Here is a 16,061-nt window from a genome sequence, read left to right as displayed (position 1 = left end):
GAAATTTTAACAAAGAAGATGATCAATACTGCCACGCGATCTCCATATGCAAGACAAAACGCTCTCAGCCGTAGCTGGGGGCCTTCCGATGCCCAATCAGTCCTCCAATATGATCAAAATATTTAATGCACTAATTCATAGAGAGAAATTGCATATCTCAATCTATGGGGGTGCTGCCTATTTATAATATCGAGTGACTTACAAAACTTCTATATCGGTAAGATTTCATCTCCTGATATAAATATCCAGTGACTTACAAGACTTCTATATCGGTAAGATTTCATCTCCTGATGGGTTTTGCACAACATAAAACATTAATGCAATGTTTTATAAGGATTTGACAACGGTCATGCATGTGATAATCCATAACCATGGCAGTGCGACCAACATAATTCTTGTGGTTATTTTTATTCTCTCTCAGTTGGATATATCGTGTTTATCATTCATAATAAAAAAATAAAAAATAAAAAGATCAATCCAATAATCGTAGTCTATCCAATAATCATAGTCTATCCAATTTATCTCATCGTCCTCATAAAAATGAATGATCTCTTTTTAAAAACACAATTATAATTTATGTTTTTTGTTGACCAATGTCGTAAATTGAATACGTTACGATTATCAAATCAATCTAATTTTTTATGTGAGTATAATATGTATAAACTATATGACAAAATGAATGATTAAAATTATGACACATGATGGACCCATGCAATCAAGATGGACTCGAGCCAATCCACCTGGAAGAAGTTATATATATGTGATATTTCATTCCAGATGAAGGCTGAGCAAAATATAAATAAATACTTTAGATTTAAAAAGAAAAAAAGAAAAAATAAATAAAAGCTACAAAATTTTGACTTTGCGACCAGAAAAGTCTCAGACGATGGCATAGTTGCGATGCGTACGTATTTCAAAGTAGCCTCTCTCTCCGTGGAAATTCATTTTGTTTACCTACTTAAAATTTATGACTTCTTTTTAAAAAAAATAAATTAAGGTCAAGTTTGGCAAGTTGAAAAAAAGTTAAAAAGTTATCACTATTCATCAAAAGTCAAAAATTACAGTTGCACAACTTACAATCCTAATTTTTCCTTACACACTAATTTATACAATTTTTTAATACACATTTTTTTATAAAAAATCAAAAAGTTAACCCAAACATCCATATTTTTTTCCTCAATTTTTTAGTTCAAAAAGACAAAAAGTGCACTTATTTAGATTCAGATGAATTTATGCTTTACTCAATCAATTTTGGGACTGTAAAATTAATGATGGGGCAAATTTTCAGTGCCTCTTGAATGACTCAAATTTAAGAATTTTTTAACACAACATAAATTGTGTACAGAATTAGTTAGATCAAGATTAATCAATTTTTGACATGAATTCAATTATAACATAATATAAGTAACACGGAAATGTTTTTAAGTTTTTAAGTTAGTGTTCAACATGCATAACAAAAAGTTGATACAAATTAACTTGTCTAATTAAAGGATTAAATGTTAATTATATTTTTGGTCACCGAAATATTAGTCTCACGTAAATTTGATTCTCAATATTTAAATTGTATTAATATAATCCTTTATCTATAAAAAGTGCTTTAATTTAATCTCTTAATGGCAATAGACACAATTTAAACATTAGAACCTAACTTGACTACAAATCATCTCAAAATAGAATTGATCACACAAAATAGCGAAATTGGACCTAAAAATTAGTCAGAAGGCCAACCAATTCGAGATTGATCATACAATTGACTTTCTCTACGTTACGTATCCCCTGATTGACTGCAACCTTAGGACATGACTGGACTGCAAATCATCAACCATTCTAAAAGAATGAACACAGAATTGACCTAAGGGGCATTTTGGTAACATACAGCTAGTGGGTATTTTGGTAATTTCAACATCAACCCATTCTATATATATTGAAGCAAATTCTTGCATCATTCTTCATATCATGCAACCCAAAACTAGATACAAACATGGCAAAGATAGGCTTATCCATGGCATTGATCATGGTCTTCCCCTTCCTTCTAGCATTAGCCACTGCCCAACAATGTGGTAGCCAAGCCGGTGGCCAAACTTGCGCTAACAACCTTTGTTGTAGCCAGTACGGTTATTGTGGGACAACCGATGACTATTGTTCACCTTCCAAAGGTTGCCAGAGTAATTGCCAAACCGGTGGCGGTGGTGCTAGCGGTGAAAGCGCTACTAATGTTAGGGCTACGTACCACTATTACTATCCTGAGCAAAATGGATGGGACTTGAATGCAGTAAGCGCTTACTGCTCGACTTGGGATGCTAATAAGCCCCTGGCATGGCGGAGCAAGTATGGATGGACTGCCTTTTGTGGACCAGTTGGGGCTCATGGCCAGGCATCTTGTGGCAAGTGCCTTAGGGTAAGTATACTAACCTTCAATATCTATATCTAATTTTAAGTTTTTTTTTTTTTTTTTTTTTTGAGAATACAAATAATAAACTCACACATTTTTTCTGACAGTTTAAACTTTTAGATAAGACAGTGGTTAACAATTTAATATGATATCAAAATACATACCATATGTGAGAGGACGCTTTAGAAATTTAAATAATGAAGGAAATTCTATAGCGCACACTTCAAAAAAAAAAGTATACCACATGCTCTAGTTAAGATGTTTTGTGAATTATGATATTAGATATGATTTAGTACTGACTTGTTTTGGTCATGACCAAAGGAAATTTTGATTATATCTTCAGTGGTGTGTTTAATTGTGAGCCATTATGATCCCTTTAGTTATAATTGAAAATAATTTAATTATAACATAAAATGATATCTACACCATAAAATATCACAACTTGCAAATGATATATACTCATTTTTAAATGTGCATTGTACAATCTCCATTGATTGTGTGAGGCATTTACTTCGGAATTTTTACAAGGTATGTTTTCGCTAGTCTTATTAGAGATCGTCTTACCTAATGTTTCCATTGAAAAAAATCAAAAACAAGATAGTCAGCTTTGACACGGCAAACTGATATTTTTACATAAAAACAAGAAAAAATTGTCAGCTTTCATATGGCAAAATACTTGTGCTCTGTTTGTCTCCCCCATTTTTACATTTTTTGTAATTAGGATTTTAAAAAATTAATATGTTAATATAGTAGTGGTGATATGGCGGTGGGGCTACAACAATGGTGCAAGGTAGGGGTAGCGGCAGTAGCAGTATTGGTAAAATTTTAGTTCAAAAAATGTTTTTACCTTTCAAAAGTAGATAATTTTTTTTTTTTTTTCAACCATGGAATACGTTTTTCTTAACTTTCATTTTTTGTCATACCAAACTCAAAAGAAAAGAAGAAAACAAATTCAAATTTTTTTTTTTTTTTGCTGAAACAAACGATAATTTTGAAAGAGAAATGATATACACAGTACAGAATGATGTGAAAGAATTATGTACTTACAACTTCAAAAAAAAAAAAAAAAAAAAACCCACATGAAAATGATTTTTAATATCAAAACTGCAAATGACGCATCATTATGATAAATGATTGTATATTAAAATTCTGAAAAAAATAAAATTTTGATTTTGAAATGAAATGTGCAGGTGACAAACACAGGCACAGGAGCTCAGCAAACAGTGAGAATAGTGGACCAGTGTAGCAATGGAGGGCTAGATTTGGACTCTGGTGTGTTCAACAAACTTGACACTGATGGAAAGGGCTATGCACAAGGCCATCTCACTGTCAACTACCAGTTTGTTGATTGTGGTGACTAATTAATTAATTACAAATATTATTATTATTATTGGGATAATAATTAATATTTGTGCTTAATTTATAAGTAACTAAAGTCTTTTATATATAGGAGATATGTGGTGAAGAGCTTCTCCAATAATAATTGAAATCACTTCGTTGTTTGTTGTTGTTGTTATTGTTGTTTTAATTAGTTCAAGTATTAATAAATAAACATATATAACAACATGTTTTGAGAAGTGTTCAGTTTTCTACACTGACCAAGTTGATGTCTAGAGCTAAACATCTGGAGTACAATTTTTTCTTCTATCTTTTAATTGGTTACGATTATTGATTGTATGAAATTTTATCACTTCCGGAAGAAAATTATTTGGTGCAGCAGTTCTACAAATATAGAAAGAAAAAAAAAAAAAAAAAATTGTTCACATTTTGCAATCAAAAGGCCAAGATTTATTTATGATGTGATCTCACAATAAAAAATTTAAATATACACAGTTAATTTGAAAATTTCAATAACTTTCATCAGATCACCTTTTTGAGTGCCTTAACTCTATGTTATTTGGTGGCATGGGCACTACATCACCATGCCATTAATTAATAATCCAAGCTAAAGAAAATAAAAGAGTACAAAAAGTACTTAAATAAAAGAGAAGATTTAGTACTGAATAGCAATGAATTACAAACTAGACACAAAAATGGTCTAAACCATCCAGACTGATTGATATATTTGAGAAGTCAGAGCTCTATCTTGGCTAGGAAATGTGCTAGTTTGCTAATTTACACTACAATATTTTTTTAGTTTAATGACATTTGAAATCGCCACAAAATTATTATTTTAATGACATTTTTTGGTCTTGTGGCATTTTGAACAAGTGCCACTTCTATCGGTGCCACGGTAGATACGAGTGCCACGGTAGATACTTGCAAGTGCCACTGCACCATCATGGCTGAAAACTTTCAATGACATTTTAATGTCATGGTAGATATTATTTGTGGCACTATCAAGCACCATTAAAAAAAGAGTTAGTGACACTTGTAAGTGTCATTACACCATCAAGACTAAAACCTTTCAGTGACACTTTAATGTCATGGTAGGCACTATTCGTGACGCTATCAAGTGCCATTCATGACGATAATTCGTCGTAGAACAATTTGATCCGCTCTTGCGGAGACTCGAACCGCCAACCTTCCGCACCATAAACCTTATACACCACACTCTTCCCACTACACCTCTATAGCACCACATGATTATATATGCAACATATATTATTTATATAGTACATACATCCATATTAACATAAAAAGTATATGTATAAACATAATTATTTTATGGAACATAATTTATGTAAAATAAACTATTTACTACCAAAATAAAAAATAAAAAAGACCACTTTTGGCTACTAATTATTTTTTAGTTGCTAAAAAACTTAACTTTTGTTGACTAAAATCGGATTTGGTCGCCAAAGATGTACTTTCAGCTACTAAAATTTTGGTCACCAAAAAATTTTATTCCTACCTTAGGATTTTAGTTCTCTCGCGCTAAAAATGACCACTTTTGGCGGCTAAACTTATTTTTTAGTCGCCAATTGTAGACTTTTGGCTACTAAAATATTTTTTGGTACCAAAAAGCTTTACTTTTGGCTACTAAAATTTTTTTAGTCGGTAAAACTCATATAATCAGCGACCAAACTTATTTTTAGTCGCCAATTGTAGACTTTTGGCTACTAAATTTTTTTAGTCGCCAAAAAGCTTTACTTTGGGCTACTAAAAATTTTTTAGTCACTAAAACCCATATAATCAGCGACCAAACTTAGTTTTAGTCGCCAATTGTAGACTTTTGGCTACTAAAATTGTTTAGTCGCCAAAAAACTTTACTTTGGGCTACTAAAATTTTTTTAGTCACTAAAACCCATATAATCAGCGACCAAACTTAGTTTTAGTCGCCAATTGTAGACTTTTGACTACTAAAATTGTTTAGTCGCCAAAAAGATTTACTTTTGGCAACTAATGCTGTTTTGGTCGTTGAAAGCTATACTTTCAGCGACCAAATTTTTTTGGTCAGGAAATTTAGTCGCCGAATATGCTTTTTCTTGTAGTGTATATTGAGTTTAATTCATTTATTTTTAATCATTTACTGCATTTTAAAAATTTAGAAAATATATTGGCATTTTTTGTTTTTTCAAAAATGTCATTATAAGCTTGGAAAGTTTTTGGCTTAGTGGCATTTCTCAAAATGCTATAAAATATTTGTTTATGACACTTTTCACCTAAGTGCCATAAAAAGTAATTTGCACCTACCTAGTGTCCTGACATTTTTTAAAAAATGCCATTGCAACTAAAGTTTAGTGGCATCTGTTGGTAAATGTCACGAACATAATTTTTTGTGTCATTATGTTATAAAATTTCATAAAATTGATGTGACATTTCTTTATTGAAATGCCACTAGAGCCTTATATGTTTTGTGGTTCTGTGGCATTTTTCTAAAACATTTAATGTCAATTTTTATTTTTGTGAGATTTTCTAAAAACATGATACTAGTGTAGTGTCACTGAAGTGTAAATTTGTTGTAGTGACATTTTTGTTGTAGTGAAGTGACACTTTTTTTAATTGAAATGTTATTAGAGCCTTGTATGTTTGTAGCTCTATGACATTTTTCTAAAAAATACCACCAAATATTCTTTTTGTGACATTTTTTAAGTACATGCCACTAGTATGGTGTCACTAAAATATGTTTTTGTTGTAGTGTTGTGACACTTGTTCATTGAAATGTCACTAGAGCCTTTTATGTTTGTCGTTTTGTGGCATTTTTCAAAAGCGTGCCACTAAATATCATTTTTGTGGCATTTTCTAAAAATATGCCACTAGTGTAGTGCCACTAAAGTATGTTTTTGTTGTAGTTTTGTGACCTTTGTTCATTGAAATGTCACTAGAACCTTTTATGTTTGTCGTTTTGTGGCATTTTTTAAAAACGTGCCACTAAATATCATTTTTTGTGGTATTTTCTAAAAATATGTCACTAATGTAGTGCCACTAAAGTATGTTTTTGTTGTAGTGTTAGAATGGAAACCTCTATTTCTATTACCATCAACAGATGCCTAAAAAAAATCTTTAAAACACAAAAATAGACAAACACATTTAGAGTCGATCGTTGAAGAGCTAGGAAAAGACATAGATCTATCGTCGTTGTCCTTTATTATTTGACACTCTTCTATGTTTTTTCCGAGCATTGTTTAGAAGAAATTGGCCAACTTCCACTAGAACCCTTGTGACTATAGTTTAGCACTATTTGACATTTCCTATATTAGTACATAGCCTGGCCTTGGGATTTTTGGGGTCCAAAGTAGAGGTGGCAATCGGAATCCGGTCCGACGGGGACCCGATTTCCCGACCCCGAATTGAGCGGTTATTTCCCGAAAAATACTCCCGACGGGCCGGGGATGGTATTAAAAATTAAATCCCCGGTGATAATCGGGCCGGGGACGGGGATACATGTTTCAGTCCCGGACCCGGTCCGACCCCGGTCCCGGTCCCGGTCCGGATCCTCGGCCCGGTTGCCCCCGATGTGAATTTACTACTTTGCCCTACTTATATATAACATATGCACGCGTGTGTGTAGGGTTTTGGCTGACCACACTCACACACAACACACACAGCCGCTCTCTCTCCTCTCTCTCTCTCTCTCTAGGGTTTCGCCTCCTCTCTCTCCCGATCCTCCCTCCCTCCGTCGCGCCGATCCTCCCTAGTTTGACAACACCGATCCTCCCTCCCTCCTTCGCCGCTGCTGGTTAGAAGAGTTTCGCCTCCCCAGATCTGAGCAACGACTCTACCCTAGATCTGAGCACCGCGATGATCGCACCACCGTGATGGCTTCTTCGTGTTTGTTGCTGCCTCGAACTCTTAGCCATGGCTTCTTCGTGTTTGTTCTCAAGCCGCAACTGTTGCTCGGCTCTCCTCTCCAATCAACGTAATATATATACAGACTGGTTGTTGATGTTGATGTTGAGGATGATTGTTGATGAACCAGATTTTTTAATGTTGAAACATAATTTTTTTTGTTCTGATTTTAAATGTTCTACAAATCTATGATGATGATGATGAGCAACAGTTGGGATGAAATCTTCTGGTTCTAAATTTTGTTCTGATTTTAAATGTAATATATGTACATATAATTTTTTATTTAAAATTTTCCGAACTCTTAAATTTTTTTGTTGATGTTGATGATGATGAGATGAAATTGATTTTTTTTTTTTTGCCTGGGGAATTTGCGGGGTCGGGGAAACCCGATCCCCGTTAGGGGGCGGGGCGGGGGCCCCATCAGGGATCGGGGCCGGGGACGGGGAGATTTTCACCATCAGGGATCGAGGACGGGGAGTGTGATCCCCCGCCCCGCCCCGCCCCACCCCGTCCCGTTGCCATTCCTAGCCTAAAGCCGATAATTAATTGATAAATATCACTAGATCATTTGGGGCCTTTTACATTTTTTTTTTCTTTCATTCAATGAAAATTTTTATGAAGGTAAAGGACAAAAGATTTGTATCAAAATCACAAAAAATACTTAGCATTATATTATAATAACTAATAAGTATTACTTGATCATCGATTTTCTTGCATTTTTAGAAACAAACAAATCAATCATACTTGCTCTGAATTCTTGAGAAATTCATTAGTGCTCTGTTATGCCGCTTCTCTCAAATTTTTGGAAAAATTAAATTAGGAGTTAGGGTTAAGAATTAGATAGGAAGAGAGAATGAACCTTTTTAATTTTGAATGAGTCTTTTAAGTTTTTTAATAAGTCAATTTATTTTAAGTTAATTTAAGCCTTCTTTAATTTTTTTTAGACTTAAAACATACCTAATATATTATACTAAATTATAATAGGAGGGAACTCTTTTTTGGGGTCTATTTTGAGGGCCCTCAGCCATGGCCTGGTGGGCCTTGGTCATATTATTTTTCTAATTTTTTACACATCTTTTTATAAAAAAATTAAAAAATATACTTATTTAAATTACCTTAAATACCGTCTTTGTTCGACGGACCTGACAAATACAAAATTACGGTGAAAGGGGAAAAAAAAAATTATGCTATAAAGTAATAACTAAATGACACTCTCTATGTTAATTTACAATCACGATAAAATGGTAAACTTTACAATATTCATTAATTACAATCATTAATATAAAATGGTAAACTTTGCAATATTCACTAAGAATAATGCTATATGTACTAAATAATGTATACACTGGTGTACTAATAGATAATGTGTCATCATTTATATGGTTTTGAGTATTTGTAACTTGTATAATAAATGTGGTCAATAATAATATTATAACGGAAGCTTTTTTGATAAGTTTTCTTTGTAAGAGGTTTATTTCATCCAACCCATATTCTTTTTAACTATTCTATTAGATTCTATTTGAGATCAGAAGACCAAAACACCCCTAATCTCTCATGTCCCTATTGATGTTGATAGTTAATGTTGATTGTTATTATATTTTGGTAATTCTCATACATCAAGATGTTGACTATCGTTATATTCATATTAATTTAAAATGAATTTTTGTCATTGTGTTGTCAATTATATGATGTAAATATTCATATCATGTACTTGAAATGAATATTCACATCATTATATTCATATTAATTTAAAATGAATTTTCTCATTGTGTTATCAATTACATGATGTGAATATTCATACTAAAATATACGGATGTGAATGTTCACATCACTATATGTTGTAAATAAGAATGTATTGTCAATTAAAAATATAAAATGTTGTGAACATTCACATCACTACATTAGATGAGAGAGAATTTTTCGGAAAAGTGTTATGAACGTTCAAATCAGATGAGAGAGAATGTTCATATTATTTTTAATGTGTTGTCAATTAAAAATAAGAAGGTTTACATGTTGTGAACGTTCACATTACTACATTAGATGAGAGTGAATTTTTCAGAAAGGTGTTGTGAACGTTCACATCAGATGAGAGAGAATGCTTACATTATTTTTAATGTGTTGTCAATTAAAAATATATTCACATCAGATGAGAGAGAATGTTCACATTATTTTTAATGTGTCGTCAATTTATAATAATATAAAATAATATCATCAATGTTATTTAATTTGTGTATAAAATTTTCTATGTCTTTGTCATTTCCCTTCTCTCTCCACATTAAATATCAACATTAAATAGCAATATTAAATATAAGGGCATAAGAGTCTAAAAAAATAATATACGAATAATACTAGAGATCATATAGCGATCCCGGTCGTCCCTTTACTGTTCTGTTGTATTCCGGACTCGGTTACGTGAAGTTGGTAGTGGTATCTATCTTGTTGTCGTCCTTTAATTCCACTTGATTGAGTTTTAGGATGTTTTGAATAGGGTTGTTATAGGTTGGTTAGGCCTTGGTTTCAATTCCTTGTTGTTCAGTTTTTAGGCGATCCGCTCGAGCGGGTCTTCTTGCGCTCAAGCGGGTATTGCACACCTCCAGTATTTCGGGTTCCTGCAAAACTTCTGCAGATGTGATTTTTGCGCTCGAGCAGGTTTGTTGGCGCTCGAGCGGGTAGTACTTCCTGGGTATAAGTTCTGGGAGGGGGAAATCTACGCTCGAGCGGACTGGTTTTCGCGCTCGAGCGGATGTGCTTTACTCTTGTGTCTTGGCGCTCGAGCGGGCCTTATTGCGCTCGAGCGTGTCCAGATTTTTGTTCTTGACGCTCGAGCATTGTGTTTTCCGCTCGAGCGGGAATGTCGTATAATAGAGGGCAGCTAGGCATTTTTGAATCATTTTCTACACTTCCTCTCTCTCTCCTACTTTCTAAAAAGATATTTTGAGAGCCTCTCTCTCTAGAAATTCCCTTCTCTCTAGGGTTTGATCTAGTTAGAGTGTTTTCTTTCCCTTTGCCCATTGTAAAAGTTGTGTTGGTCGTCGAGGACTTCATTTTGATCCGTGAATCTTGGAGTTTGGAGTATTTTAGTTTTCTGCATCTTCTCCTCTTAGGCTCCGAAATTGAGGTAGGGATTCCTACTCACTTTTATGGTCTTTAACATAGATTTTGGTGATTTTGATTAAGTGTTGAAGTTGGGAAATTTTAGGACTTAGGGTTTCAAAATGTCAAAGAGGGTTTTATTATTTGATTCTAAAATGAGTATTTTGAGTTTCAAAATAGCGATATTGATGTTAATTGTTGATATATGGACCATTGGGTCAATATTGGAAAATGGGGGAGAAAGCCCTAATTCGTTGTGTAAATTAATTGGTATAATTAAATTAGGAAAAATGTTGATATTTGGAATTGAGTTGGAAATAATGAAGTTGACTCATTAAATGGTAGAATAGTGGAGTTGGATTTGTTAATCGCCCGCTTTTGAAAACATTGATATTTTATCTGTTGGAGCTTGTATTATCTGTTTAGAAATAACTGCTTGGGCTACCGGTGGAGGGTAGTTTTGATTGTTATAGACAATGCATGATGATTAGGCAAACTAAAACTAATCAATTGGATATGTCATAGAGGATGACGGTTGATAGAATACATTAATGTTATGTATTGATTGATTGTGTATATGACTTTTGTGTATATATGCATTGTGTGTGTGGGAGGAGATAAGAGATGTACTTCACGGTTTAGGGGAAGATAGGGGATGGACCTCTAAACCGGATGTTGTGTGGGAGGAGATAGGAGATGGACTCCACTGATACAGCTCATATGCTTGTCAGATAATGTGTTGATACGGCTCATATGCTTGTCATTGGAAGTGTTGATACAGCTCATATGCTTGTCATGGAAAGTGTTGATATAGCTAATATGCATATCTGTTGAAATGTGGATATAGCTTGTATGCTTATCTGTTGAGATATTGATATAACCTGTGTGTTTATCTATTGTAAAAATGGAAAACGTTTAATATGAGTCTTGGTCTCATATAAGTGGTTGGCCAGGTTCTGAGTCATTGATGGAAATTGTGAAATTGATAAGAAATGGAAATGGATTATGAATTGGTTTATGGAAATTGAACACTTATCAATTGCTAATGTCTTAGTCATTACTCATACTGTGTTTAGCATATCTCTACTGGGCTGTGGCTCACCCTATATGGGAATATCATTTTCAGGTACAGGTAGCATGCCACCTCCAAGGACATAGCTTGGGAGGCTAGAGGCGGACACACTTTTGTTGTCCTATTTCTTTTTGATGTATTACATGTAAATTCAAGCCAAGGGCTTAATGTGTAAATGAGTTAGTACTCTTTTATTGTAACCAAGTGTTAACTTGGAAAGCTGTAAACCCTTAGGGCATTTGCTTTTGTCGTTAACATGTAATATTTTTTTGTAATGGAATTCTGATGGATAGAAGAATGTGGAGTTTTTATATATCAATGCATGTCTATATTGATGGGTTTAATGTTATTATTTTGAGGGCGTTACAAATCATGAAAAAAATATCTTGAAATACATCATGAAGATTTTTCATCCTTTGATTAGTGTGTAGTGTTTTATTGTATGTGTAATCCAAAGGTAGAAAATCTTTCATGATCATCTTCATAATAATTTTTTCATGATCTCTAGCATATATAAATCATGGGACTAAATGGGTTAAAAAATTCTTTCATGAACTTCTTGGGTTAGAACACTTCTAAATGGAATTTATCAATAAAAATCCTTATTATAACACTAGTTGGCACACTAATGTGTATACTAATTGGTGAATGTAGTACCACCGCATTCACTAATTAAAATAAACACGGAATAATCACTAATTAAATTGGTGTTGATTATGGATGATTATTGTAGTAAAGTCAACAAATTATCACTATAATCTCATTGGGATGATTACGATCGTAAAGTGATTCTTGATTATGTCTTAAAGTATGACCCAACATAAATATAATTAATAACTTATGTTCATTTTTTTTATAAAAAAAAATCAACTATTAAAAATGAAATGTATAGATTTTTTTTTATAAAATAAGACATAAATAAAAAATAAATCTCATAAATTATTGCAAAAGCATGTGGTATCCATATGGATTGAGCTTCTCTCATGTTGAGATCTCAATATGAGAGAACTTAAGGAGCTTAAAGGGTCCATTACGGATTCCATTTTGATGACCCGAACCGTTTATTTTGTAAGGCCCTCAATGTATATTATTTATATAAAAAAATTAATTTGATTCAATAATTGTAAGTTTTTCATTTTATTGTATTTATCTTTGAAAAAATAGATGACATATATATTTTTTAAATAGAACATCTATTTTTTTAGAGACAAATATGATAAATTGAAAATATTGCAATTATCAGATTGACCTAAATTTTTTTATGGATGATATACATTAAGGGCTCTACAAAATGAGCGATTTAGATCATCGAAATGAAATCCGTAGAAGGCCCTAGGGCTCTTCAAATTCTCTCGTGTTGAGATCTCAACATGTGAGAAATCCAACCCTACTCATATTTCATTTTTTGTTTTATTCTATAAAATTTTATATAGGATAAATTACAAATATACCCATTGAGATTTGCTTGAAATACGATTTGTTTATTGTGATTTTACATCTTGAAGTTTCTAATTTACCCCTTACTAATAAATCACCATGTCAATTAGAGAAGGTATTGGGTGGTCTTGGAGCAATGCTCCACACCACTTAAGGTTTGACACTTGTCCATTTGTCTATTCAAAAGAGACACCAAAGTGGTAGGTCCACTGTTTTAACCAATCAAACACAATTTGAATCACCACATGGCTTTGCCCGTAGAGCAAAATATAATTTCTCACTCAATTAATAATTTTTAATGATGTCATAAATTTATTTCAATTAATAATTTAAGTAATTTTATCATTGCATAAGAGAATAGTTAAAAATTTTATTTTCTTAATTAATTCAATTAAATAAAAAATTATAACAATGAAATATTTATAATTTTTCAAACCATAAAGATAGGGTTTGTTTGAGAAATTAGTTGACTTTTTAACTTTTTACTATCTTAACATGAGGTTAAAAAGTCTCATTTAAATTTTTTTTTAACTTTTTTGACTTTTTATAAAAAAATATAATAATTATAAATTAAATATATTTAAACTTATTAAACTAAAAAAATTATTTTATTTTTTTATAACTAAAATAATCCTAAACTTAACCCAACTCATCTTTGCGAAGAGAGGCTATATTTTACGGTAATTCACCCCCTAGATATATGTTGCTGTGTTGACATAGAATTTAGAAAACTGAGTGGGTTCCACTGCATGCATATGGGTACAATCTTTATCTAAAAGGACCCAATCTTTATTTTTGTTAGGTTATCCCTTTATTATCTAAAAGGACTAGAAACAGATACTTCATTTATTAGTCAAATATAGACAATTAGACTTCAAGACTTGGATACTTTTATTTGGATGGGATTGGATCATAAATTTATGAGGCAATTAGATCTAGTGAAATTTTTAAAAAATAATTATCTATTCATAGAAAATTTTAAAATTTTAATTATTAATATTTATAAATTTTATTATTTCATAATTGTTTTTTAAAAATATCATTGATTTGATATTTCTCCTAAATTTATATAGAGATTTGAAGAAAAAAATGAAAAAGAGAAAAAAAAAAAGGATAAATTATATTGTTAGTCCTTGTATTTTTGTCCTTGTGTTATTTTGATTTTTATAATTTCAATTGACTCAATTTTGACTCTAAATTTATGATTTTGTCTCAATTTAATTCAATTGATTACAATTATTTGTATTTTTTTGATAAAAATGCACACATAAACGGCACGTATTATGCTTTTGTAAGAAAAATTACAAACTTATTTAACTCACTAAGTTGACCTCAATTAACTTTATAACGATTTCCTTCAAACACCCTAATCGACATTATCAATTGAATTAGTCAAAATCGAGCTAATTGAAATCATAAGGATTAAAATGACACCACGGATAAAATTCAAGGACTACCACCATCATGTACCTAAAATTTTAACTTATATTTCATTCATATTTATACTTTATCTTTTCAAAATTTTTATTCAAATTTATGAGGTGTAAACAGCATTAATAGATTGCATATGAAGACTTTTCAAGATAGTAGCAACTAACTTGAATGCATATTAGGCCTTTTTCCATATAGACCCACCTTTTCTCTCTGAATTTTCTTGGCTAACAAACGTGGATGACGTCGCATATTCTTTGCAGTCCCCCTCGATCTACGCCGGGTTGATGGTTCACATTTTGTGAGCGTGTGAACGAAAAATAAAATTTGATTGGTCTTAAATTGTGGCTCTTTTAAAATTACCGACTACTATTTTGAATTAATCAAAATTTTATTTTACTTATATATTTTGATAATGTGTGAATAAAATATAATTAATAAAAAATGTTTAGTTTGATCAGCAAAATAAATAATGACGCTTTAGTCAATGATAAAGATATACCCAAATTGGTTTGAATTAATTTTACGAGGACAAATTGTCAACCAGATGAACTTTAGCCGACAGAGAATTTTTAACTCATTGACAACCCATCCATCATCAAAATCAGTGGGTTGGTTCAATATTTTGATAGTTTTAGACAAACAATTTGAGTTTTGAACAAATCGAAAGTTGTATTTTGTTCATATAAGTGTGTGGATAAAACTACTTTTTTAATGAAATTTTTTTTTATGGGTAATAATATTAGGACATGTTTGATTGGGTGGATTAGCGCATGGGATTAAGATTATTAATCCGTGGGCCCAATTATCTTATATTTATTTTAACATTTTAGTTTAGGATAATTAATCCAATAATTAATCCAACAAATTTGTAGGATTATTAGTAATGGAATAGAGGTGGGATTATTAATCCAATGGATATTAATCCAATTGGATAGTGAATACCACACTAATTTATTAGGATTATTAATAGTTCGTTATTAGTTTTGTATATGACCTTATAGTATAAAAAATGTTATATTGACCTTCTTTTATTAGTTATACATAATTTAATATTTAATTATGAGCTTTGTATTTTATTTTATTTTATTTTTTTCATAATTCAAATTTAAAATACGATAATAACTAAAAAACTAAAAATGGAAGATTTGTAAAGTATTATTGGGTAGGACTTGAGGTCACAAAACTAATAGATCAAGAACTGAGAGGGTAATTTTTGTGAAAATTGGGCCGAGCTGGGAGATGGTCATTATGGCCCACAATACGAAGGGCTGAGTAAAAAGACCGTAAAGTTACTCCGGCCAAGAGAGGTACAAAATTACTCCGGCCCGAGATAAATATAATGTTACTTCGGTCCGGAAGCGACTTGGAGTTAGGCCGGTCTCAGAGTTAGTCCGGTCATGA

General features: G+C 31.9%; 1 protein-coding gene across 1 annotated transcript; it reads left to right on the top strand.

Moving 5' to 3' along the window:
* The first annotated feature begins 1,700 nt into the window (after positions 1–1,700).
* Positions 1,701–3,969, top strand: LOC114306225 (pathogenesis-related protein PR-4). Its single transcript, XM_028251424.2, has 2 exons — positions 1,701–2,398; positions 3,583–3,969. The coding sequence occupies exons 1-2, from the start codon at positions 1,982–1,984 to the stop codon at positions 3,751–3,753; spliced, it is 588 nt and encodes a 195-aa protein (XP_028107225.2). The 5' UTR covers positions 1,701–1,981; the 3' UTR covers positions 3,754–3,969.
* Positions 3,970–16,061: the final 12,092 nt, after the last annotated feature.

This window comes from Camellia sinensis, chromosome 5 (genome assembly GCF_055761805.1).
Source record: "Camellia sinensis isolate YWXY chromosome 5, ASM5576180v1, whole genome shotgun sequence".
In the NCBI taxonomy this organism is placed as follows: domain Eukaryota; kingdom Viridiplantae; phylum Streptophyta; class Magnoliopsida; order Ericales; family Theaceae; genus Camellia; species Camellia sinensis.
Note: the sequence above shows the minus strand (reverse complement) of the source record. Positions and strands in the feature narration are given on the sequence as shown.

What these genes read in the sequence shown, in the direction of transcription:
- LOC114306225 (XM_028251424.2), top strand. Translation starts at nt 1,982, where the DNA reads ATGGCAAAGATAGGCTTATCCATGGCATTGATCATGGTCTTCCCCTTC. An exon ending in CTTGTGGCAAGTGCCTTAGG is followed by an intron (nt 2,399 to 3,582) that starts GTAAGTATACTA and finishes TGAAATGTGCAG; the next exon opens with GTGACAAACACAGGCACAGG.